Below are 26,822 nucleotides of genomic sequence, written 5' to 3'. Positions count from 1 at the left end.
CTTCTATGGCGCATCCTGGGGGCGGAGCCTAGCGCTTCACTCCGGCTCTTTCCTCCATCTGCTGAGAAGCTCCTCACGCAGTGTGGCTGCTCCCCTGCTCCTCTCTGGTGTGGTTTCCTGTGCTGTTGCCTGGGTGGTAGAACTTTTCAGCTTATTGCTGCTTCTAGATCTTTTTTTTTTTTTTTTTTTTTTTTTTTTTTTGTGGGTTGCAATCATGCCTAAACCTAAGTCTTGGAGTGTCTTCTTCCACTTTCTGTCACTGGTACCTGTGCCTCCTGCCCTGCCCCTGGAGAGGATCACCTTTCTCCCCCGTCTCTTGTCCAGACCAGCCCCCCAGCCCCCCCCCCCCGGTCCCTGCGGAGTCTGCGGCTCCCACTTGGGCATCCGCCATGTCCAGTGCGGCCGCTGATTTGGCCTTAGTCGCCAAGGCAGCCATGTCCTTTATGCAACGTATGGCAGTTTCCAATCCTGAACCACTCGGTCTCCTCGCAGTGGTTCCGGCAGAGGACGCCTGACTACTAAGAGGCAGCGTTAGCGGCAGGCAGCATCCCCCCCCCCCCCCATTTAGAGGCGTGTTCGAATTGGTGGCGGAGTCTCTCCAAAAATATGAGGTCCTTAATTAGATCTGAGGTCAAGGCCTTCTTAAAATCTTTTAGTAAGAGCCGCCCTAGGTCTCTGGAAAAATTTCTGGATGTTAGGGATTCGGATATAGACCGTTCTGAAGTGGAGAAAAGAGAAGTAGGCCAGTTACTCTCTAATGACGCCACATCGTCAGTGGAGGAGGAAGCGGGGAGTTCCTTTTTTTCGCCCGAAGATGCCCAAAACCTCCTTAAAGCGGTCAGAGCAACCATGCAACTGGAAGATGTGAAACAGGCTAAGTCTACAGCAGATATTGCTTTTCAGGGGTTAGGCCCCGGGAAGCAGAGGGTTTTCACCATTCACGAGAATGTTCAAGCATTGATTAAGAAGGAATGGAAAAATCCTGATAGAAAGTTTTTTTTATTCCAAGCTCAGTTAAAAGAAAATATCCCTTTTGATGAGAAAGTAGCAGCTGGTTGGGACAAGGCCCCTACAGTAGACGCTCCGGTGGCAAAGATCGCCAAGAAGTCTACCGTTTGATGACTTGGGTAGCCTGTCTGATCCTCTTGACAAGAAAGCGGATTTTTATTTAAAGGCGGCGTGGGAATGGTCCTCTACCTGCTTGAGACCTGCTGTTGCGGCATCATGGGTTTCTAGATCACTGCATATCTGGCTGGAACAGTTAGAACAGCATCTCAGTGAGAAAAAGCCAAGAGAAGTAGTTTTGGCCGGCCGTCTATTATTTATTTATTTATTTATTTATTTATTTATTTTTATAGCAGATGCCTCCACGGATATAGTTAGGTTCTCAGCCAGATCATCCGCCATGTCCAATGCGGCTAGGAGAGCTATTTGGCTGAAGTCCTGGAAAGCTGATCAGGGCTCAAAGGCTAGATTGTGCTCCATCCCCTGTGAGGGTGACAGGCTTTTTGAGTCGTCCCTTGACGACATACTTGAAAAAGCCTCAGATAAGAAAAAGGGCTTTCCAGTTCCCCAAAAAGGGTAGGCAGTATGACAGAAGGGAAAAGGATAAATTTCCTAAGAAATCTGGCAGTTTCCTTTTTAAGACCAAAGACCTAAGGATAAGCAATGACGCCGAACCCCAGGAAGATTATCTCTCTTTCTCCCAGCCTGGAAGATGATAACCAAAAACGTCTGGATCCTGGGAGGGATTGGAGAGGGGTTCCGGCTAGAGTTTCTGACCCGTCCCCAGGATTCATTCATACAGACAGATTGCCCCAAGGATCAAATCAAAAGACAAGCCTTAGAGTCAGAAGTGTTGCTTCTCCTACGGAAAGGGGTGGTTGTCCCGGTTCCACAGGCAGAGAGGGGCAGGGGTTTTTACTCCCCCCTTTTTTTAGTAAAAAAAAAAAAACGCAATGGCCCTTTCCGGGTAATCCTGAACTTGAAGAAATTAAACAAATTTCTCAGTTACAAGAAGCTTCGCATGGAGACCATAAGATCAGCCATAGATCTCCCATCAAGAAATTGCTGGATGGCGACTCTGGACTTAGAGGACGCATACTACCATGTGCCAATTCATGTGTCCTTCCAAAAATATTTGAGGACAGCAGTCTGGGTTCAGGGAGAGTGTCTACACCTGCAATACAAAGCCCCCAGAATCACAAGCCTCCAGAATCTTCACAAAAGTGATTGCGGAGGTGGCCTCCTTTCTAAGATTGTCAGGGGTTCCGTTGCTGCCATATCTAGACGACTTCCTGTTTATTTCCCAGACCAAAGAAAGGTTGATTCAAAACATTGGTGTTTCCTGCGCCCTGTTAAAGAGCCTGGGCTGGAAAATAAATGGGAAAAAGTCTTGCCTGACACCATATCAGACTTGTGTTTTTTTTAGGCATCCTTTTAGACTCCCGAGTAGAGAAGACCTTCCTCCCGTCCACCAAGATAATCTCCATCAGGGAGCATGTTTGGGATCTTTTCAGGTCCTACCTCTGCTCGTTCAGAAGGGCAATGGCAGTACTGGGCCACCTGACAGCAACAATTCCGGCGGTCCTATATGCGCAGGCCCACACAAGGAAGCTACAGTCTTGCATCCTGCACCAATGGGGCGGCTGCAAACAGTCGTTAGACCGGCCCTTACATTTATCCGCGGAGGCAAGAGTGTCTCCTCTTTGGTGGACTGTGGCAGAGAATCTTTCAGCAGGGGTACCATGGTCTTTTCAGGATCCGATAATAACAACGGATGCCAGCCCATGGGGATGGGGGGGGCTCACTCGGAGAACAAAGGTAAGGCAAGGCAAGGGAGGTGGGATTTGAATACCGGGAGAGCCACCTCAAACTTCAACGAACTAAAGGCAGTAGAAATGGCATTAAAAGCGATAGTTCCGGACATATCCTACAAGAAGATAATTCTATACTTGGACAACTTGACAACAGTGGCATACATCAACCATCAAGGCGGAACAAGAGTACCTTCTCTGGCAACACTCTGTCACCAGATTTTTCAACTAGCAGAACAGAAATATCTATCCCTGTCGGCAGTCCACATAAAGGGGAAGGAGAACATAGTAGCCGATTTTTCTGAGTCGCACCCAGCTAAAACAGGGAGACTGGTGCCTAAACCTAGAGGTTTTCTCCCAGTTAACGCAAAGATTCGGCCTCCCCACGGTAGACCTATTTGCCTCCAGGAAGAACAGGAAAGTGGAAAGTTTGGACGATCCAACAGCTCTAGACGGATTGGCACAGAACTGGTCTCAGGAGGAGGGTTACGCCTTCCCTCCTTTTTCCCTACATCCGCAGGTCCTAAAGAAAGTCCAGAGGAAGAAAGCGACAATTACCTTAGTTCCCCCAGTATGGCCGAAAAGGTCCTGGTACTCCTGCCTCCTAGACCTAGCGATGGGGCCCCCCCCCATGGATTCTACCTCCCCGGGGGGATCTATTATATCAAGGCCCAATCCTGCATCCCAATCCAAAACCTTGCACCTGGCAGTGTGGAGACTGAGAGGGGGATTTGGTTAGGTCGGGGTCTGTCCCAATCAGTAGTAACCACCATTCTGGGAAGTAGAAAAGCTACTACAGCTAGGAAATATAATAAGATCTGGGAGGTCTTCTCCTTTTTAGGGATCAATCCTGACCCCTTCTCTCCTCCAAATGTCTCTAGGGTCCTAGACTTTTTACAAGCTGGCATGGATAAGGGGCTTAGGGCTTCCACCCTGAGAGTACATGTGGCAGCTTTAAGTTACTTTTTTGATATGCAGCTGGCCCTTCATCCTTGGGTTAAAAGGTTTCTGTCAGCAGCCTCCAGGGTCCACCCTTCGATAAGACCTTTGTCCCCTCCTTGGGACTTAAACATGGTCTTGACGGCCCTGTCACAGAAACCTTTTGAGCCCCTGTCAGAAATCCCCATAGATATGCTCTCCTTTAAGATGTCATTTTTACTGGCCATTACTTCAGCTAGGAGGATTTCAGAGATTCAAGCCTTCTCGGCTTTTCCTCCTTATACCCAGATCTTGGACAACAAAGTTATTATTAGGCCTCTCCCGTCCTTCCAGCCAAAGGTGGTTACGGACTTCCACAGAGGTCAGGATGTTGTCCTTCCATCCTTTTGCTCAAATCCTTCTAATGATTTAGAAAGGGAGTATCATTGCCTGGACGTCAAAAGATGTTTGCTTACTTATTTGGAGTCTGCCTCTGCCTGGAGGTTGGAAGAAAACCTCCTTATTCAGTTTTGGGGTAGAAATAAGGGGCGGAGTCCATGGCAGTCATTGCTAGATAAGTCAAAAGGGCAATTTCCGAAGCCTATTTAGCACAGGATCTCTCGCCCCCTTCAGGGTTTGGAGCTCACTCCACCCGAGCGGTGGCTACGTCCTGGGCCGAGAAGGCGGATGCCTCTCTGGCTCAAATCTGTAGAGCAGCAACTTGGAGCTCTCAACATACCTTTTTAAAGCATTATAGGCTCCAACTTCACGTGGATTCCGCCTTTGGTAGGAAGGTGCTTCAAGCTGTTGTCTCCCCCCTAGTTTTCTCATTAATAGTCTATCTCACATGGGGTGCCGTCATGGGTGAGGGGAAAACAACATTGCTTACCGGTAATTGTTTTTCTCGATACCCATGACTGCACCCCCAAAATGTTTTATTAAAAAGTCTTTATAGGTGTTATAGTTACCTTTTAATAGGTTATATGCAGTGTAGCCTGCTACTTCTTGACACGTTTCTAAGAGAAACTTTCTTGAGTTTAGAAGAGATATAATGTACCGTATTGGATCTCTCTATCTTTTTTTTTTTTTTTTTTCTTACATGTATTCACCTCCGGAGTACTGTTTATTACTCATCACTGGTGCTTGGTGGGGGTGTGAACCTTTTATCTTCTCAGGTTTCCTGTCCCGGATGGGAGGTCCATAGTCGCATGGGGTGCCGTCATGGGTATCGAGGAAAAACAATTACCGGTAAGCAATGCAATGCAGCGCCACCACCAAAACCTGGCGGAACAAGATACGTCTGCTGACACACTGTATTTGGTTCTCCAGATGTCTCAGGCTTCCAAGTTCCTCTGTGAGGCTTCCATGGATATCTGTTCCTTCTTTGCCCGCATTTCAGCCCTCTCGGTCATTCAGCACAGAGAGGTCTGGTTGAAGGTATGTGATGCCGACGCTTCCAAGCGTTCCCTTGCTAACCTCCCCTTTGAGGGTTCCAGACTTTTTGGGGCTCAACTGGACGAGTTCATCTCTGCCACTACTGGGGGCAAGAGCACTCATCTTCCCCAACCTAGGTCCAAGCACCCCTTTCCGACCAGGTCTTCCGGTTCTCGGTACCAGTCCTTTCACAGCTTCTCTTCTAGCAGGACGTCGTCGGCTTCCTCCGCAGGGGGGGTCACAGGACTCCCGCAAGAAGCCCTTCTTCAAGCCCCAGCCTTCCTGGCGCCCAAGGGTGCAGGGCCCTGCTGCTCCTAAGCAGTCTTCTGCATGAAGGGACGCCCCCCACCCCTCGTGGTGGGGGGCCGACTGCTCTCTTATCAGCAGGTTTGGAGGGCTTATGTTCAGGACGCCTGAGCTCTAGAAGTTGTAACGTCGGGTTACAAGATAGAATTTGCGTCCAGACCGCCGGAACGTTTTTTCCATTCTCGTGTTCCGGGGGATCCAGCCCGAGCCTCAGAACTCTTGATGGCAGTTTCTTCCCTTCTGGAACGGGGGGTTATTGCCCCAGTTCCTCCAGAGGAACAGGGCACAGGTTTCTATTCAAACCTGTTTGTGGTCCCAAAGGAGGAGGGGTAGGTGCGTCCGATCCTGGATCTGAAGCTGCTCAACAAGTTTCTGCGGGTGCGGAGGTTTCGAATGGAATCCCTCCTCTCCGTTTTTGCTTCTCTTCTTCCAGGGGAGTTCCTCGCGTCCGTAGACATCCAGGACGCCTATCTGCATGTCCCCATTGCAGAATCTCGCCAACGATTCCTGCGCTTCGCCATTGGTGGTCGGCACTATCAGTTTGCCGCCCTTCCTTTCGGGTTAGCGACCGCCCCTCGGATCTTTACCAAAATTCTAGCACCACTCATGGTGCTTCTTTGCACCAGGAGCATTCCTTTGCTGCCCTACCTGGACGACATCCTGATAAAGGCCCCCTCACTTCCGCAGGCCGAGGACAGTGTCCGGATCAGTCTTCAGACTCTGGAATAGTTTGGCTGGCTCATCAACTTCCCAAAATCCTCTCTCCTCCCTTCCCAGAAGCTCTACTTCCTGGCGATTGTCTTGGATACCTCGGCTGCCAAAGCAAAGTGTTTCTTCCAGACTCCAAGTCCTCCCAGAACCAGGGGTCGGTGTTGCATCTTCTGCGCTCCCCGTGTCTCTCCATCCGGGAGTGCATGCGAGTCCTGGGGCTTATGGTAGCCTCTTTCGAGGCTGTTCCATATGCCCAGTTTCACACTCATTCGCTACAACGGAGATCCTATCCCTCTGGGAAAAGACCTCTCGTGGTCTGGACGATCGCATCCGCCTGTCTCAGTGGGTTCGGACAGCTCTCCCTTGGTGGCTGTCCCCGATGAACCTGATGTCGGGAAGATCTTTCCTCCCGTTATCCTGGATGATCGTCACCACCGATGCCAGCCTCCTGGGTTGGGGCGGTGTTCTCCAGTCACACACGGTTCAGGGGGTTTGGTCGGCGGCGGAATCTCTCCTCCCGATCAACATTCTGGAGCTGAGGGTGATTTTCCACTCCCTCTCCCATTGGACTCCCGGTGAGGATTCAGTCTGACAATGCCACGGCTGTGGCTTACATCAACCATTAAGGCGGGACCCACAGCTGGATGGTGATGCAGGAGGGTGACGGGAATTCTGCTGTGGGCGGAGTCGCACGTTCCGATGTCAGCGGTATACATTCCAGGAGTAGACAACTGGACAGCTGACTTTCTAAGCCGCAACAAGGTGGATCCAGGTGAGTGGTCTCTGCATCCGGATGTATTTGAAGACGTCTGCCGCAGATGGGGCCGTCTGGATGTGGACTTGATGGCGTCCAGGCTCAACAACAAACTCCCTGTGTTTCTGGCTCGCGCCCGGGATCCGAAGGCGTACGGGGTGGATGCGCTGGTGTCTCCGTGGCAGAACTTCAGCCTCCTCTATATCTTCCCTCTGCTTCCTCTGTTACCAAAGGTTCTACGCAAGATCGAGGCGGAACGGATTCCGACCGTTCTCATCGCCCCAAATTGGCCTCGCCGCACATGGTTCTCGGACGTGGCTCGGATGCTGGCGGACGCCCTATGGCCTCTTCCCTTCAGAGAGGCTCTACTGTCTCAGGGCCCACTCTTCCACCGGAATTTACAGTCTCTTCATTTAACAGCGTGGCTGTTAAAACCACCATCCTGAGGAAAAAGGGGTTCTCTGATTCGGTGATTTGAACCATGATCAGAGCGAGGAAGCCGGCTTCCTCCCGGATTTACTATCGTACCTGGAAGGCTTTCTGTCCTTTTGTGAGAACTCGGGTTTCCCTCCCCTTCTTCTTTTCACCCCTATGGTGCTATCGTTTCTTCAGTCCGGGCTTGAGATGGGACTGTCGTGGAGTTCCCTGAAGGGTCAAGTTTCGGCTCTGGCAGTCTTTTTTTCAGAAGTCCCTTGCTCTCCTGGGTCCTGTGAGGACTTTTCTTCAGGGGGTGGCGCATTCGGTCCCTCCGTACGTCTTCCCTTTGCCTCCTTGGGATCTCATTTTGGTCCTGCGCACTCTCCAGATGGCCCCCTTCGAGCCTCTGAGGGAGGTCTCCCTGATCTTTCTCACCTGGAAAGTGGTCTTCCTTGTGGCCTTAACTTCCATCAGGCGGGCACTTTCCTGCCAGGAGCCTTTACTGGTTTATTACCAGGATAAGGAGGTGGTCTCTCCCTTCCATCTTAACGAGGATCTTGTCCTACCCTCCTTTTTGTTCTTCTCCGGCAAACCCCAAGGAACGGGCTCTCCATTCCCTGGATGTCGTCAGAGCCCTGAAGGTGTATCTGACGGCTACCGCCTCCGTCCACCGTTCAGACTCCCTCTTTGTGATTCCCGAGGGACCTCGTAAGGGTCTGGCGGCCTACAAGGTCACTTGGCTATCTCTGCGGCTTAATCGCGCTCGTGGTAGGGTTCCCCCGACTCGGATTACCGCTTACTCCACTAGGACGGTGGGAGCTTCCTGGGCAAGGCGCACTCGTGCCTCTGCGTCTCAGCTGTGTAAGGCGGCCACCTGGTCGTCCTTACATACTGTTACGAAGTTTTATCAGTTGCATTCGCTGGCTTCGGCTAATGCTGTCTTTGGCCGCAGGGTTTTGCAGGCTGTGAATCCTGTTGGACGTTCCTCCTGGCGGTGGTGATATACTATTTTTTTATTTAGTTATTTATTTATTTTTTCCACCCCATGGACTGCTTTGGGACGTCCCATGGTCTGTGTCCCCCAATGGAAAAAAGTACGAGAAAAGGAGATTTTTTTTGTGAAACTCGCCTGTAAAATCTTTTTTCTCGTCTTTTCCATTGGGGGACACAGCTCCCACCCATTCTGCCTGTTGCAGGAGGGGTTTCTGTTCAGTTCTATTTGTGGTTGGACCTCATGGGCTTTGGTCCGATGGCTTCCATTATTTTTTTTTCTTGTCTCCTTCTCCTACTGCTTTTACAATGCCTGAGTTCCTCCTGGTGGAGTCTGTGGGTATAGCCCGAGGAGGAGCTCTCTTTTATATTTGCAAAGTGTCCCTCCTACTAATACCTCTAAGATATACCCATGGTCTGTGTCCCCCCAATGGAAAAGATGAGAAAAAGATTTTACAGGTGAGTTTTACAAAAAATCTCCTTTTTTATTTTTATTAGGTCACACATTTTTAAATCTTAGTATTTGTCTTTACAAAATAATACCATTTCATTGTTTTTTATCCAAAAGTTTTGCCATTTAATATATTGATGTAATTCATCTTACAAAAAACTAGTTACTTTTGTAGTTTCTTTGGTACAAAAATGCGCCAATATTTTTAATGTTATGATAATGATGTCCCCTGTTATTTCATCTATATAGCAATGTGCCTGTCCACTTAAGCCATATCTGCTATTGGAATCATTGGGTTGAGAGAGATTCCCATCATCAGCTGATTTTTCTGTTTCAGTATAGACAGAATGCCGAAATTGCCTAAATCGGCATATGCTGATCACTGCTGGCACCTTACAGATCCCATTCACTCAGTAAAATAAGTCTTCTGGGTTTCCGGAATGAATTCTGGCACTCTGCTGGAACCTCCACGGCAGATGTGAACCGACCTGAAAATCTGTTCCCTTCATTTAAATGGGCAGCAAGCACATGGATTTCTGCAAGCCCCTTTAAGGTGAATGGAACTGATTTTTAGTCGTGGAATTTTCTGCCACAAAATCTGCCTTGTGTGAAGGCACCCTAAGGGCTCTTTTGACACGAGTGGATCCCGTGCGGGTAATCCGCTGCATAAAACAGTGCCAAGCCACGCTCCGGACAGCAGAGAGACTGAGAATTAACATGATTGATAATGCTCTGTGCCTCTCTGTGACCTTTTTACTCCAAATCACAGTGAGCTAAAGTTGTCACCGTGATTTTGTAGTAAAAAGATCAGAGAGGCACGGAGCATTATAAATCATGTTAATGCTCTGTGTCTCTGCTGTCCGGAGCGGGGCTTGGCTCTCTCATACGAGCGGATCCCGTGCGGGTAATCCACTGCATGAAAAAGAGCCCTAACTGGGGAGAGAGCTCTACCAGAAAGGACAAACCCTGAGCTACAAACCTGAAGGTAAATGGGCAGAGTAACTGGAGCAGTGAATAGGAAGATCTCTGGGACCATGTATGATACGGGGCTGGTTCTCGATTTGTTAGAATGAGATTGTTATATACTATATTGTGAGTGAATTTTAAATTTTCATCAATCATGACATAACCCTCTGTTATAGGAATGCTTTGGGATATTTCTGAATAATTTAGTACACACATCCCTAGAATATGCCATAAATGTCAGGTTTCTCTGGAAGCAGAGGTATCAGTAATGCCTGTACAAGCGTCATAGACTCCTGTTCAGGCCATTTTACTCCTTGGAAAAAGACTTGTGCATGGTCTTTTTCTTGTTAAGTGCGCTGTATCAGAAGCTGCCAGGTCTCGCACACATGAAGCCCCACCCCTCTCACGAGAAGCCCCACCCCTTACGGACATCTTTCTCACCAGGAGCAGCTCCAGGGTCTGGACTAAACACTACATTGTGGTTACAGGACCTGTAGTGATATCAGTCATGTGATCAGCCATGTGTGTGGGAGGAGTTGGGGGAACACGGGCTCCATGTAGGACTGTGCTGGTGGAAGATGCAGAGGTACTTTATGTATGGAAGGTGTGTATAAGGCATATCTATGTCAGTGTAACCAGTCTGTTGTACAGTTTTCTGTGTGTAGTGAGCACACGGTAGTTCTATCTGTGTAATGGACATGTAGCAAAGCTGTGTGTGCAATGTGTATATAGTAAACTATCTGTGTAGTGGGCATGTGGTAGAGCTGTATGTGTATGGCAGCGTCAGGTGGGCCCTGTGTATGACTGCGTCAGGTGTCCCCATACACATTACATACACAACTCTACCCTGCGTATGGCAGCAGTGGTTTTATGTTTAGTGTATGATGTTGGATAAATGTAAAATTGTCTACATTTATTTCTGCATGGGAGACAAGCAATGGTTTCCCTGCAGAAATATCAGCCTCATAACGTTAAGTTGGCCCATGCATTCTATATGTGAATTGCCCCAAAATTTGTACTCCTCCTCCGCTAAAAATGCTCCTCAAAATTAAGAGAAGTATTTTTGCTCTTCTGGCAAAAATGTAGTGCGACCTCTGTCCAGAAGGGTCCCTTGAAGTGAAGGAAAGCATACTGCACATGTTCAGTGTCCTTTCCATTCATTGCTATGCGAGTTCCTAAAATATATGTGGTATCCTCTCCATTCACTGCTATGGGAGTTGTAAAAATAGCCAAGCCAGGTGGTAGTCCCATAGCAGTGAATGAAAAGGAAACCAAGTATGCATGTTCTTTCCTTCATTCGAGGGCTCAGTTTTGGAGATGGGTGCTGATACCAGAAGTATTATGGTATATCCTAGCAATGTGCCATAGATGTTGGGATGGGAAAATCTCAAAGTCAAATTAAATGGTCATGTTGTCACTGGGTACTAATGGGTTGATGTGTTTTACTCAAAGAATAAAAAACACTTTTACCCAAACTTGTATAATTTACTCATGTTTTGAAAGCACTAATGTATTGCGCACATTTTTCAGATTTCAACACAATATCCTGTTGTGGACCATGAGTTTGATGCAGTCGTGGTGGGTGCTGGTGGTGCAGGATTGAGAGCAGCATTTGGCTTATCTGAAGCAGGCTTTAGTACAGCATGTATCACAAAGTTATTTCCTACAAGATCTCATACAGTAGCCGCACAGGTAAGTGCTTTAAGATTGTTACTAGTGCAATGTGTACAGGGACTAGAAAAGATTTTAAGTTAAAACAAAAGCGATAACCCAAAAATAAAAAAGCCCACATTGGTATTGCTGTCAACCCTAATGACCCATACTATAAGATAAATCATTATAATTAGTAATATGAATGCCTAAAATAAGTGTATGTATGTATACCCTTAAAGGGGTTGTCCAGGCTCAGAGCTGAACCCAGATACATGCCATTCTTCCCCCAATCAGCCCCTCTGACATTAGCATCGGACCATTTCATGCTCCAATGCTCTTCCTTGCCCTGCGCTGAATCGGGCTTTTTCTGAAGATCTGGTGACTTACCAGGCTCTCCATGGGCATGCTTGGCAGAAGCTTCCACCTAGCAGTGAGCCCGGTGATGTTACCAGCACTAATAGGTGGGTTTTAGCGCTGCGCTAGCCTGTAAAATGGCTAGGACCGCTAAAGCACGCCCATCAGTGACAGTGTAGTCACTGGGAACACTGCTAGGTGGAAGCCTCCACGTAACTGTAAAAATTTAAACAAAAAAGCCCTTGCCCTGTGCAATACAGCGCAGGGCATGTGAGATCATCGGAGCTCATGTCAGAGGGGCTGAGTGGTGGAAGAAGCTCCGAACTCGGACAGCCCCTTTACATGGAATAAAACTGTGTGCCCAAAAATACTAAAATCCTGGTTGGTTCAAAGTGATCTACAGACCTCATACACATGGGCGTAGAAATAATTATTTTATTGAGTAGTATGTATAGTCTAAAATCTCCAGTTCCTCTATGAACCAGAAGAGGAAGTGGTGCTGTTTGAATAGAAAATGAACTCTGCGTTCCAAGGTGGAGCACATATATAATATGGAACTGTGGAAATGAATGGTGAAGGAAGAGGGCATCTGTCAGGGAATGGGTCCCTTGATGCGGCTATGACTGCGGTTCTCACTCAATATCGCTTCGAAAAATACTTTCAGTGAGATGTAATGAAATACCCTGTATGAAATATTAGACAATAACAAATGATAATAAATTAAAATTCTAAAATGGAGGACTAATATATACACGCATGCATCTCTAATGTCTGTGACACACGTGTGTATGTATGTGTGTGTGTGTATATACATATAAATATATATATATATATATATATTATATATACTGGCACCACCTGGGTGAATAAAGTTTCACTTGTTCTTATCTTTGGAGTGCCGCCCGTTTTTCACTGGATCTATACATTGGGGGTAAGAAGCCTATTCCCCTGGGGACGTGCACCCTAACTTTATTTGATTTTGCACCAGTGCCACCATTTTTCCTTGAGAGATTATATATATATATATATATATATATATATATATATATATATATACACACATACATACATACATACATACATACATACATACATACATACATACAGGTCCTTCTAAAAAAATTAGCATATTGTGATAAAGTTCATTATTTTCTGTAATGTACTGATAAACATTAGACTTTCATATATTTTAGATTCATTACACACGAACTGAAGTAGTTCAAGCCTTTTATTGTTTTAATATTGATGATTTTGGCATATAGCTCATGAAAACCCAAATTTCCCATCTAAAAAAATTAGCATATTTCATCCGACCAATAAAAGAAGTGTTTTTAATACAAAAAAAGTCAACCTTCAAATAATTATGTTCAGTTATGCACTCAATACTTGATCGGGAATCCTTTTGCAGAAATGACTGCTTCAATGCGGCGTGGCATGGAGGCAATCAGCCTGTGGCACTGCTGAGGTGTTATGGAGGCCCAGGATGCTTCGATAGCGGCCTTAAGCTCATAAAGAGTGTTGGGTCTTGCGTCTCTCAACTTTCTCTTCCCAATATCCCACAGATTCTCTATAGGGTTCAGTTCAGGAGAGTTGGTAGGCCAATTGAGCACAGTAATACCATGGTCAGTAAACCATTTACCAGTGGTTTTGGCACTGTGAGCAGGTGCCAGGTCGTGCTGAAAAATGAAATCTTCATCTCCATAAAGCTTTTCAGCAGATGGAAGCATGAAGTGCTCCAAAATCTCCTGATAGCTAGCTGCATTGACCCTGCCCTTGATAAAACACAGTGGACCAACACCAGCAGCTGACATGGCACTCCAGACCATCACTGACTGTGGGTACTTGACACTGGACTTCAGGCATTTTGGCATTTCCCTCTCCCCAGTCTTCCTCCAGACTCTGGCACCTTGATTTCCGAATGACATGCAAAATTTGCTTTCATCCGAAAAAAGTACTTTGGACCACTGAGCAACAGTCCAGTGCTGCTTCTCTGTAGCCCAGGTCAGGCGCTTCTGCCGCTGTTTCTGGTTCAAAAGTGGCTGTAGCCCATTTCCTGCACACGCCTGTACACTGTGGCTCTGGATGTTTCTACTCCAGACTCAGTCCACTGCTTCCGCAGGTCCCCCAAGGTCTGGAATCGGTCCTTCTCCACAATCTTCCTCAGGGTCCGGTCACCTCTTCTCGTTGTGCAGCGTTTTCTGCCACACTTTTTCCTTCCCACAGACTTCCCACTGAGGTGCCTTGATACAGCACTCTGGGAACAGCCTATTCGTTCAGAAATTTCTTTCTGTGTCTTACCCTCTTGCTTGAGGGTGTCAATGATGGCCTTCTGGACAGCAGTCAAGTCGTCAGTCTTACCCATGATTGCGGTTTGGAGTAATAAACCAGGCTGGGAGTTTTTAAAAGCCTCAGGAATCTTTTGCAGGTGTTTAGAGTTAAATGGTTTATTCAGATGATTAGGTTAATAGCTCGTTTAGAGAACCTTTTCATGATATGCTAATTTTTTTAGATAGGAATTTGGGGTTTTCATGAGCTGTATGCCAAAATCATCAATATTAAAACAATAAAAGGCTTGAACTACTTCAGTTGGTGTGTAATGAATCTAAAATATATGAAAGTCTAATGTTTATCAGTACATTACAGAAAATAATGAACTTTATCACAATATGCTAATTTTTTTAGAAGGACCTGTATAATGAACCAATACGACTTTCCCAGCCAATGTCCCACAACCTCCTGGCTGTACGGAGCACAGTACACCCACTGTCTCCAGTCCAGTGTCTCTTGTGGGGATTGGGGCTCAGTAGTCCACCTGACTATGGCCCTGCGACCCTCCCAGGCGATGCTTTGTCCCCCAACTCCAGGCCATCTCCTAGCCTCATAGTCCCTCAGCCTTGCCCAGCTGAGACCACACTCACAGAGCCTATATATATAGCAAAAATTGGACTGCACTCCAAACGGTTCTTCAGTAAAACAAGGCTCATGTATGAGCCGAAATGTTGCTCTTTGCCACCATATGGGTGAATAAAAACATTGTTTTACTGAAGAACCGTCTGGAGTGCGGTCCGATTTTTTTCTCTTTAGAAGTGGGTAAGCACCAGTTACCATACTTGGACATTGCATCCGTTTTTTTCCTTTATATCCTGTTTTGGGTGGTTCTGCCAGTGTTTTTTTCTATAAAATATATATATATATATATATATATATATATTATATAATATATACACGAAATACCGCAGCAGCACAGTCAGACTGTGTGTACAGGGTGCAATTCCTCACAGAGGTCAGCTTCTTCTCCACGATATGTACTTTCTAAAGAACGAGGCAGCACTTCCAGATTTCGGTGGCAGGGTTAAGACTCCAAAACTTTATTCCCCAGCAACGTTTCAGCCTACTCAATGAGGCCTTTATCAAGCGACAAAGGAACAAACACAGAAAAAACGAAGATAAAAACATCCTGCACCTTATGATGTGGAAAAGTGCGAATGTGCTTGGCCATATTATTAAAGAAAACCACAGAAATTCACTTTGTAAAGTAGATGCAAGCATTATATATGGACTAAGCCCTCATTCTGATATGATAATATCTGAGACACTTGGCCAATATATTTTGATCAAAATACATCTGAGCCCGCCTACCAAGCGCCAAGGTAGTCTCGGGTCAGGCGGGTCCTACGCTAAACCTACCTAAGCCATTGGGCTTCTATGTTCAGGAGCGAAGATGCCGCACATATGGTGTGCTGCTCCTAGTCCCCTCCATGTGCATCATGCAACCAATGTTGGTAGTGATTCAGACTCTCCCTTAATCTGGAATTTTCAGACTCTGAGATATTGGAAAAATCTCAAGAGTCTGAAGATAATGAATACAAAAAGTTTCTCTTCAATCCTGAAGATATCGTCGATCTAATTAAAGCCATAAGAGCCACGATCAGGATGGAAATTCCAAGGAAACCTAAGTCTGTCCAAGAAGAAACTTTTGGGGGGCTGGGGGAGAGGCAGAGATCTGTTTTTCCTGTTCCTGATAATGTACAGAAACTCATAAAGGCAGAATGGGATAAACCTGAAAAAGGTTAATTTATTCCTCGTGGCATAAAAAGAAGAGGCGGGTGCTGCCCATATAAAAGATCCCATGGATAGAAAGGCAGAGAGCTTACTGGGAAGCCACTGAAGCCCTATAAAAAACAGGGGTTGCTGCAATCTATGTAGCCCGCACCTTAGCCGTATGCTTGGAGCTACACCTAATTAACAAGACCCCTAGGGAGCAAATACTAGATAGTCAGGAAGGCCACAAATTTCCTAGCGGGTGCTTCAGCTGAGCCAGTCAGACTGTCGGCTCGCACTGCAGTGCTTTCCAATACCATCAGGAGAGTCCTGTGGTTAAAAGCTTGGTCAGGAGATATGGCTTATAAAAATAAGCTGATATCTTTTACCATTCCATGGACAATATGTGTTTGGCCCTGATTTGGACAAAATTTTAGAGCAGGCTACTGACCGTAAAAGAGGCTTTCCCGAAGATAAATCTTGAAAAAGAAAACAGTTTTTTTCGCAAGCAGCAGCAGGATTTCAGACCTGACCGCGGAAGGTCGGGAGGACGGAATTATGCTAGGGGGAATAAAGGAAAAAGCTTTCTCTTTCATCCCAACAAGGGTGGTCCCTCCGCCTCCTCATCCAAACAATGACATCATCCGAGTCGGGGGAAGGCTCAGTTCCTTTTTAAGTTTCTGGGAACAGACCATCACAGACCCGTATATTATCAGCATCCTAAAAAACTGGTATTCTTTAGAGTTGGATTCACTTCCCCCGCAAAAGTTTGTAATAACTCAACTCCTGGGATCTCTAAGGTCCTCCCTGTCCGAGAGTATAAAAAAACTCCTGTCCCTAGGGGCAATAGAAGACGTCACCAGGGAGGAATGGGGGAATAGTCACTACTCTCCTCTATTCATGGTCCGGAAACTAAACAGGAGATTCCGAACCATCATAAACCTAAAACCACTAAACAAACACATTTCATAACACAAATTCAAAATGGAAACGGTCAAGACGGCAGTAAAACTTATAAAGAAAGGGGCTCAAATGATTACAATAGATCTCAAGGATGTTTATTTCCACATTCCAATACATCCCCTCTCCAGAAGGTACCTGATGTCTACCTTTCAGAATTGCCTCAGCTCCTCGTATCTTCACCAAGGTTATGGCAGAAGCCGTGGCCTCTCTAAACCACAGGGGGATTTTAGTGGTCCCTTACCTCGACTACTTGCTGGTAGTGGCAGAAACGTCAGATCTCCTCATACATCTACAGGTGGTCCTCTCTCGCCTTCAGAACCTGGGGTGGATCATCAACAGGGAGAAGTCTAATCTGACTCCAAGTCACCTGAGAGTGTTCTTGGGCATTCTACTGGGTTCAACACTCCAGAGATCTTTTCTTCCTCCTACAAAGATCCAGGATCTAAAATTAAGAATCCAACATTTCCTAAAGATGCATTCTTGTTCTATCCGGCAGGCCATGAGGGTTCTAGGTCTTCTATCCTCCTGCATCCCAGCTGTTGCCTGGGCCCAATTTCACATGAGGCCTCTGCAGAGCCGTGTCCTCAAAAGGTGGAACAGATCCCAGTTGACCCTAGAAGAGAAGATGCTGGTAACCAGAGATATGAAGACCTCTTTGATATGGTGGCTCTCAGACAGGAACCTGAAGACAGGGGTTCCCTGGAGCCTAGAAAAGGTACTATCACTAACGACTGATGCCAGTTCCTGGGGTTGGGGTTCCCTTGCTGCCACCTTTCAGGGTGCCTAGTCAGGAACTCAGAAGAGAATGTCATCCAACTACAGGGAGCTCTATGCCATATGGGAATGCCTCAAAGCAATCCAGATTCAGGCCAAAAACCGTCATGTTCTAATACATTCAGACAACTCCACAGCGGTAGCTTTCATACAACATCAAGCAGGGACGAGGCACGGTCCTCTTCAGAACCTCGCAAGACAAATATTCCTCTGGGCAGAAAGTAATGTGAAATAATTAGGGGCAGTACATCTGAAAGGCTCACTCAATACTCAAGCAGATTTCCTAAGACGGCAGAGGCTGGATCCAGGCGAATGGTATCTCACAACCAGCCTTCCAGAAAATACTAAATCAGTGGGGCATTCCATCTCTAGACCCATTTGCCTCAAAAAGAAATCCCAAAGTACCACATTACTTCTCTCTAAACCCGAGGGATCCGTGTGTGGCAGTGGATGCCTTCACCCGGGACTGGACGTCAGGGCTGGTGTATTCTCCTACTTAGTATGAAAACAAATACCTGTAGGTCCTACCTTAAAGTCTGGAAGAAGTTCGCTGCCTGGGCGAATTCAAGGTTTAACCAATCCTCACCAGATATCCCTCTCATCTTGGAGTTCCTCCAGGATGGGTTGGATATGAGCCCCTCCCCTAATACTCTTAAAGTACAGGAGCCATAGGAGCCCTTTACAACACCAGTCTGTATGAGAATTACTGGGTGTCTAGATTTTTAAAGGCAGCTGATAGGTTGAGACCCACAGTTAAAAACTGTTAAAAACCTGGTTGCTCCCTGGAACCTGAATACCGTACTATCAGGCCTATCAGATAGTCCTTTTGAGCCTTTGGATTCCCTATCCATTAAATGGCTCGCCTTCAAGACCATTTTTCTAGTGGCCATTTCTTCTGCCAGAAGAGTATGTGAGCTTCAGGCCCTGTTGATTCAAGAACACAGTACAGACCCAAATTTTTTTCTTTATTTTCATAACTATGAAAATTGTAGATTCACAATGAGGGCATCAAAACTATGAATTAACACATGTGGAATTATATACATAACAAAAAAGTGTGAAACAACTGAAAAGATGTCATATTCTAGGTTCTTCAAAGTAGCCACCTTTTGCTTTGATTACTGCTTTGCACACTCTTAGCATTCTCTTGATGAGCTTCAAGAGGTAGTCACCTGAAATAGTCTTCCAACAGTCTTGAAGGAGTTCCTAGAGATGCTTAGCACTTGTTGGCCCTTTTGCCTTTACTCTGCGGTCCAGCTCACCCCAAACCATCTCGATTGGGTTCCGGTGACTGTGGAGGCCAGGTCATCTGGCGCAGCACCCCATCACTTTCCTTCATGATCAAATAGCCCTTACACAGCCTGGAGGTGTGTTTGGGGTCATTGTCCTGTTGAAAAATAAATTATGGTCCAACTAAACGCAAACCGGATGGAATAGCATGCCGCTGCAAGATGCTGTGGTAGCCATGCTGGTTCAGTATGCCTTCAGTTTTGAATAAATCCCCAACAGTGTCACCAGCAAAGCACCTCCACACCTCCTCCTCCATGCTTCACGGTGGGAACCGGGCATGTAGAGTCCATCCGTTCACCTTTTCTGCGTCGCACAAAGACACGGTGGTTGGAACCAAAGATCTCAAATTTGGACTCATCAGACCACAGCACAGAAGCCCTTTAACCACCTCCGGACCGCCTAACGCAGATGTGCGGTCCGGAGGTGGCAGCCCTGCGCACGACCACGACGCATATACGCGTCATCTCGCGAGGGCCGGGATTTCCTGTGAACGCGCGCACAGGAACGGAAGGTAAGCGAGTGGATCTCCAGCCTGCCAGCGGCGATCGCTCGCTGGCAGGCTGGAGATCCGAATTTTTTAACCCCTAACAGGTATATTAGACGCTGTTTTCATAACAGCGTCTAATATACCTCCTACCTGGTCCTCTGGTGGTCCCTTTTGTTAGGATCGACCACCAGAGGACTCAGGTAGGTCAGTACAGTCGCACCAAACACCACACTACACTACACTACACCCCCCCACCCCCCCCCCCGTCACTTATTAACCCCTTATAAACCCCTGATCACCCATGATCACCCCATATAAACTCCCTGATCACCCCCCTGTCATTGATCACCGCCCTGTCATTGATCACCCCCCTGTCAGGCTCCGTTCAGACGTCCGCATGATTTTTACGGATCCGATCCATGTATCCATGGATCCGTAAAAATCATGCGGACGTCTGAATGGAGCCTTACAGGGGGGTGATCAATGACAGGCGGGTGATCACCCATATACACTCCCTGATCACCCCCTGTCATTGATCACCCCCCGTCATTGATCACCCCCGTGTAAGGCACCATTCAGACGTCCGCATGATTTTTACGGATCCATGGATACATGGATCGGATCCGCAAAACACATGCGGACGTCTGAATGGAGCCTTACAGGGGGTGATCAATGACAGGCGGGTGATCACCCATATACACTCCCTGATCACCCCCCTGTCATTGATAACCCCCCTGTAAGGCTCCATTCAGACGTCCGCATGCATTTTGTGGATCCGATCCATGTATCCATGGATCCGTAAAAAATCATGCGGATGTCTGAATGGAGCCTTACAGGGGGGGTGGTCAGTGACAGGGGGGTGATTACCCTGATCACCCCCTGTCATTGATAACCCCCCTGTAAGGCTCCATTCAGACGTCCGCATGCGTTTTGTGGATCCGATCCATGTATCCATGGATCCGTAAAAAATCATGCGGATGTCTGAATGGAGCCTTACAGGGGGGGTGATCAGTGACAGGGGGGTGATCACCCTGATTACCCTGATCACCCCCTGTCATTGATAACCCCCCTGTAAGGCTCCATTCAGACGTCCGCATGCGTTCTGTGGATCCGATCCATGTATCCATGGATCCGTAAAAAATCATGCGGATGTCTGAATGGAGCCTTACAGGGGGGGTGATCAGTGACAGGGGGGTGATCACCCTGATTACCCTGATCACCCCCTGTCATTGATAACCCCCCTGTAAGGCTCCATTCAGACGTCCGCATGCATTTTGTGGATCCGATCCATGTATCCATGGATCCGTAAAAAATCATGCGGATGTCTGAATGGAGCCTTACAGGGGGGGTGATCAGTGACAGGGGGGTGATCACCCTGATTACCCTGATCACCCCCTGTCATTGATAACCCCCCTGTAAGGCTCCATTCAGACGTCCGCATGCATTTTGTGGATCCGATCCATGTATCCATGGATCCGTAAAAAATCATGCGGATGTCTGAATGGAGCCTTACAGGGGGGGTGATCAGTGACAGGGGGGTGATCACCCTGATTACCCTGATCACCCCCTGTCATTGATAACCCCCCTGTAAGGCTCCATTCAGACGTCCGCATGCGTTTTGTGGATCCGATCCATGTATCCATGGATCCGTAAAAAATCATGCGGATGTCTGAATGGAGCCTTACAGGGGGGGTGATCAGTGACAGGGGGGTGATCACCCTGATTACCCTGATCACCCCCTGTCATTGATAACCCCCCTGTAAGGCTCCATTCAGGCGTCCGCATGCGTTCTGTGGATCCGATCCATGGATCCGTAAAAAATCATGCGGATGTCTGAATGGAGCCTTACAGGGGGGGTGATCAATGACAGGGGGGTGATCAGGGAGTCTATATGGGTGATCACCCCCCTGTCATTGATCACCCCCCTGTCATTGATCACTCCCCCCCCCCTGGTAAGGCTCCAATTCAGCCATTTTTTTTGGCCCAAGTTAGCGGAAATTTTTTGTTTGTTTTTGTTTTTTCTTACAAAGTCTCATATTCCACTAACTTGTGTCAAAAAATAAAATCTCACATGGACGCATCATACCCCTCACGGAATCCAAATGCGTAAACATTTTTAGACATTTATATTCCAGACTTCTTCTCACGCTTTAGGGCCCCTAAAAAGCCAGGGCAGTATAAATACCCCACATGTGACCCCATTTCGGAAAGAAGACACCCCAAGATATTCCGTGAGGGGCATATTGAGTCCATGAAAGATTGAAATTTTTGTCCTAAGTTAGCGGAAAGTGAGACTTTGTGAGAAATAAACAAAAAAAATCAATATCCGCTAACTTATGCAAAAAAAAAAAAAATTCTAGGAACTCGCCAGGCCCCTCATTGAATACCTTGGGGTGTCTTCTTTCCAAAGTGGGGTCACATGTGGGGTATTTATACTGCCCTGGCTTTTTAGGGGCCCTAAAGCATGAGAAGAAGTCTGGGATCCAAATGTCTAAAAATGCCCTCCTAAAAGGAATTTGGGCCCCTTTGCGCATCTAGGCTGCAAAAAAGTGTCACACATGTGGTATCGCCGTACTCAGGAGAAGTTGGGGAATGTGTTTTGGGGTGTCATTTTACATATACCCATGCTGGGTGAGAAAAATATCTTGGTCAAATGCCAACTTTGTATAAAAAAATGGGAAAAGTTGTCTTTTGCCAAGATATTTCTCTCACCCAGCATGGGTATATGTAAAATGACCCCCCAAAACACATTGCCCAACTTCTCCTGAGTACGGCGATACCACATGTGTGACACTTTTTTGCAGCCAAGGTGGGCAAAGGGGCACCTTTCGGATTTCGCAGGCTATTTTTTACACATTTTGATTGCAAGGTACTTCTTACACATTTGGGCCCCTAAATTGCCAGGGCAGTATAACTACGCCACAAGTGACCCCATTTTGGAAAGAAGACACCCCAAGGTATTCCGTGGGGGGCACGGCGAGTTCCTAGAATTTTTTATTTTTTGTCACAATTTAGCGGAAAATGATGATTTTTCTTTTTTTTTCTTTTTTCCTTACAAAGTCTCATATTCCACTAACTTGCGACAAAAAATTAAAAATTCTAGGAACTCACCATGCCCCTCACGGAATACCTTGGGGTGTCTTCTTTCCAAAATGGGGTCACTTGTGGGGTAGTTATACTGCCCTGGCAATTTAGGGGCCCAAATGTGTGAGAAGAACTTTGCAATCAAAATGTGTAAAAAATGCCCTGCAAAATCCGAAAGGTGCACTTTGGAATATGTGCCCCTTTGCCCACCTTGGCAGCAAAAAAGTGTGACACATCTGGTATCGCCGTACTCAGGAGAAGTTGGGCAATGTGTTTTGGGGTGTCATTTTACATATACCCATGCTGGGTGAGAAAAATATCTTGGTCAAATGCCAACTTTGTATAAAAAAATGGGAAAAGTTGTCCTTTGCCAAGATATTTCTCTCACCCAGCATGGGTATATGTGAAATGACACCCCAAAACACATTCCCCAACTTCTCCTGAGTACGGCGATACCAGATGTGTGACACTTTTTTGATGCCAAGGTGGGCAAAGGGGCACATATTCCAAAGTGCACCTTTCGGATTTCACCGGTCATTTTTTACAGATTTTGATTGCAAAGTACTTCTCACACATATGGGCCCCTAACTTGCCAGGGCAGTATAACTACGCCACAAGTGACCCCATTTTGGAAAGAAGACACCCCAAGGTATTCCGTGAGGGGCATGGCGAGTTCCTAGAATTTTTTTATTTTTTGTCGCAAGTTAGTGAAATATGAGACTTTGTAAGGAAAAAAGAGAAAAAAAAAAAATCATCATTTTCCGCTAACTTGTGACAAAAAATAAAAAATTCTAGGAACTCGCCATGCCCCTCACGGAATACCTTGGGGTGTCTTCTTTCCAAAATGGGTCACTTGTGGCGTAGTTATACTGCCCTGGCAATTTAGGGGCCCAAATGTGTGAGAAGAACTTTGCAATCAAAATGTGTAAAAAATGGCCTGCAAAATCTGAAAGGTGCACTTTGGAATATGCGCCCCTTTGCCCACCTTGGCTGCAAAAAAGTGTGACACATCTGGTATCGCCGTACTCAGGAGAAGTTGGGGAATGTGTTTTGGGGTGTCATTTTACATATACCCATGCTGGGTGAGAGAAATATCTTGGCAAAAGACAACTTTTCCCATTTTTTTATACAAAGTTGGCATTTGACCAAGATATTTTTCTCACCCAGCATGGGTATATGTAAAATGACACCCCAAAACACATTCCCCAACTTCTCCTGAGTACGGCGATACCAGATGTGTCACACTTTTTTGCTGCCAAGGTGGGCAAAGGGGCGCATATTCCAAAGTGCACCTTTTGGATTTCACCGGTCATTTTTTACACATTTTGATTGCAAAGTACTTCTCACACATATGGGCCCCTAAATTGCCAGGGCAGTATAACTACCCCACAAGTGACCCCATTTTGGAAAGAAGACACCCCAAGGTATTCTGTGAGGGGCATGGTGAGTTCCTAGAATTTTTTATTTTTTGTCGCAAGTTAGTGGAATATGAGACTTTGTAAGAAAAAATAAAAATAAAAATCATCATCATTTTCCGCTAACTTGTGACAAAAAATAAAAAGTTCTATGAACTCACTATGCCCATCAGCGAATACCTTAGGGTGTCTACTTTCCGAAATGGGGTCATTTGTGGTGTTTTTCTACTGTTTGGGCATTGTAGAACCTCAGGAAACATGACAGGTGCTCAGAAAGTCAGAGCCGTTTCAAAAAGCGGAAATTCACATTTTTGTACCATAGTTTGTAAATGCTATAACTTTTACCCAAACCATTTTTTTTTTTTTTGCCCAAACATTTTTTTTTTTATCAAAGACATGTAGAACTATAAATTTAGCGAAAAATTTATATATGGATGTCGTTTTTTTTGCAAAATTTCACAGCTGAAAGTGAAAAATGTCATTTTTTTGCAAAAAAATCGTTACATTTTGATTAATAACAAAAAAAGTAAAAATGTCAGCAGCAATAAAATACCACCAAATGAAAGCTCCATTAGTGAGAAGAAAAGGAGGTAAAATTCATTTGGGTGGTAAGTTGCATGACCGAGCGATAAACGGTGAAAGGAGTGTAGTGCCGAAGTGTAAAAAGTGGCCTGGTCATGAAGGGGGTTTCACCTAGCGGGGCTGAAGTGGTTAAGGTGTTAATTACTTGCTTTTAGAAATCAAATAAAAATATAAAATATTCTGAGCAAATATACCCATAGTCTTTAGAACTTGCTATGTACACCTTTGAGGGATTTTATTTTTTTTATTATTGCATAGTACTCATTTTGAGCTAAACATTTTTTAATAATTCCGAGCGTAAAATGTGATCATAAAAAAAATTGCCTCCGAATGTATAAATAGCCTAAGGCCTCATGCACACTTGAATGGATCTGCAATCACAGAGATGCGGAACGGAAGCACAGATCGGAAGCACTGCAGAGTGCTTCTGTGGGGTTTCAGTCCGTGCCTCCGCACCACAAAAAAATAGAACATGTTCTATTTTTCTTGCGGTGCGGACGGATCACTGACCCATCAAGTTGAATGGGTCTTGATCTGTCCCGACCGCCGCAAACTGCGGTCCCCTATGCACGGAACGGCCGAACATCGGTCGTGTGCATGAGGCCTAAAGGGGTTGTTTCGCTTCAGTAAGTGGCATTTATTATGTAGATAAAGTTGATACAAACCACTTACTAATGCATTGTGATTGTCCATATTGCTTCCTTTGCTGGCTGGATTCATTTTTCCATCACATTATACACTGCTTGTTTCCATGATTACAGACAACCCTGCAATCCATCAGTGGTGGTCGTGCTTGCACACTATAGGAAAAAGCTACAGCTTCTCTGGTGTCCGGGACCATGGGAGCGCATATAGACTTGTGTTTTTTTTCCCTATATTGTTTAAGCATGACCACCACTGATGGATTGCAGAGTGGTCTGTAACCATGGAAATGAGCGAGCAGTGTATAATGTGATGGAAAAATGAATTCAGTCAGCAAAGAAAGCAATATGGATCACAACAATACATTAGTAAGTGCCTTGCATTAACTTTCTCTACACCTACTGAAGTGAGACAACCCCTTGAAGATAATTTTAAAACAAATCATAGTTGCAAGCCATACTCTCATTTTACATTCTGTATAATGTGTGCGCATTAAAACTGAAAAACGAGCTGGAATGCAGGTAACGGATGGAACTATGTTCTGCTATCTGCCACTGATCTTTCTTTTTGTGTGCATCTTCCTGGCCATGAATATTTATCAACATGCTTTTGATAAATTATACAATTACCATATGCTTTTACACCATTCCTTACTGTCCATGATATGTATTTTTTTTTCTGTTACATACAACATAGCCTAAGAAAATGTATGTGCACGTTTTATTGATGGAAAATTTAAGACTGGGATTCACTATATGCAGATGTAATTACCCACTATAATTTCTAGTTTTTATTTATCTTTTATTGCATTATCTAGGGTGGCATAAATGCAGCTTTGGGTAACATGGAAGATGATGACTGGAGGTGGCACTTTTATGACACAGTAAAAGGCTCTGATTGGTTGGGCGATCAAGATGCCATCCATTACATGACAGAACAAGCACCTGAATCTGTTATAGAGGTAAATAAGCAACTTTCAATATTTAGTGTTATTTTCCCACTAAGAACACTTATCCCCTATTCTTAGAATAGGTTAAAAGTTTCTGATCGCTGGGGACTGACGGCTGGGACTGAGTGGCGAGGTGTATGATCACTTATGGGACTGCCAAGTACAGAGCCGAAAAGTTATAATTAATAGTAATATTTCTATTGTTGTGACAGTTTTAACCACATAGAAATCTGTATGATGCGACAGGAAGTGGAATTATACCTTCATTGCGTATGATAGAATGACCAGTACTGAAGAGGTGGAGGATATTCACCATTCATAAAACTTTGTTTCTAAATAAAGTTAGATGCAGAAGGTTATTGAGTCCAAGCTACTTGGTTATGCTATACGTCTATTAAGCATTTACTTTTAAGGAGAAGCTGTCACCAGGCAACCAGAGATGTGCTAGCTCAGCAGAATATTTTCACTTGGCGGGTGGGTCTAAGCCACTCTGTACACCCTTGTTCTCTTTAAAGGGAATGTGGCACCAATTTTTTTTTCTGCCAATTAAAACCAGTTAGCGACTCACATTTTATTTTTATTCTATTTCCTGAACATAATTATGAGGGCTGCCATCTTGTCCGAGAAGGGGGTATTCCCATCTCAGACAATGGGGGCATATCGCTAGTATATGTCTGATAGGGGTGGGTCTGACCTCCTGGGTGATTTAAACAGCTAGTCATTTTCTGTTGACACATTCCCTTTAAGCTTTGACGGTCAACTATTGTGAATGGTGGATCATGTCTCTACACAGATGGGTGATATATTTAAAGGGAAGATTGGAAT

General features: G+C 45.7%; 1 protein-coding gene across 1 annotated transcript in view; it reads left to right on the top strand.

Annotated features, from left to right (window-relative positions):
* SDHA (succinate dehydrogenase complex flavoprotein subunit A) overlaps positions 1 to 26,822 on the top strand; it is a 373,951-nt gene that overhangs the window by 49,365 nt on the left and 297,764 nt on the right. Inside the window, exons 3-4 of the mRNA XM_044293667.1 lie at positions 11,294 to 11,455; positions 25,866 to 26,009. Coding sequence (XP_044149602.1) covers positions 11,294 to 11,455; positions 25,866 to 26,009 — 306 coding nt within the window. The remainder of the gene's footprint in view (positions 1 to 11,293; positions 11,456 to 25,865; positions 26,010 to 26,822) is intronic.

The sequence above is a fragment of the Bufo gargarizans genome, chromosome 5 (genome assembly GCF_014858855.1).
Source record: "Bufo gargarizans isolate SCDJY-AF-19 chromosome 5, ASM1485885v1, whole genome shotgun sequence".
Lineage (NCBI taxonomy): Eukaryota > Metazoa > Chordata > Amphibia > Anura > Bufonidae > Bufo > Bufo gargarizans.
Note: the sequence above shows the minus strand (reverse complement) of the source record. Positions and strands in the feature narration are given on the sequence as shown.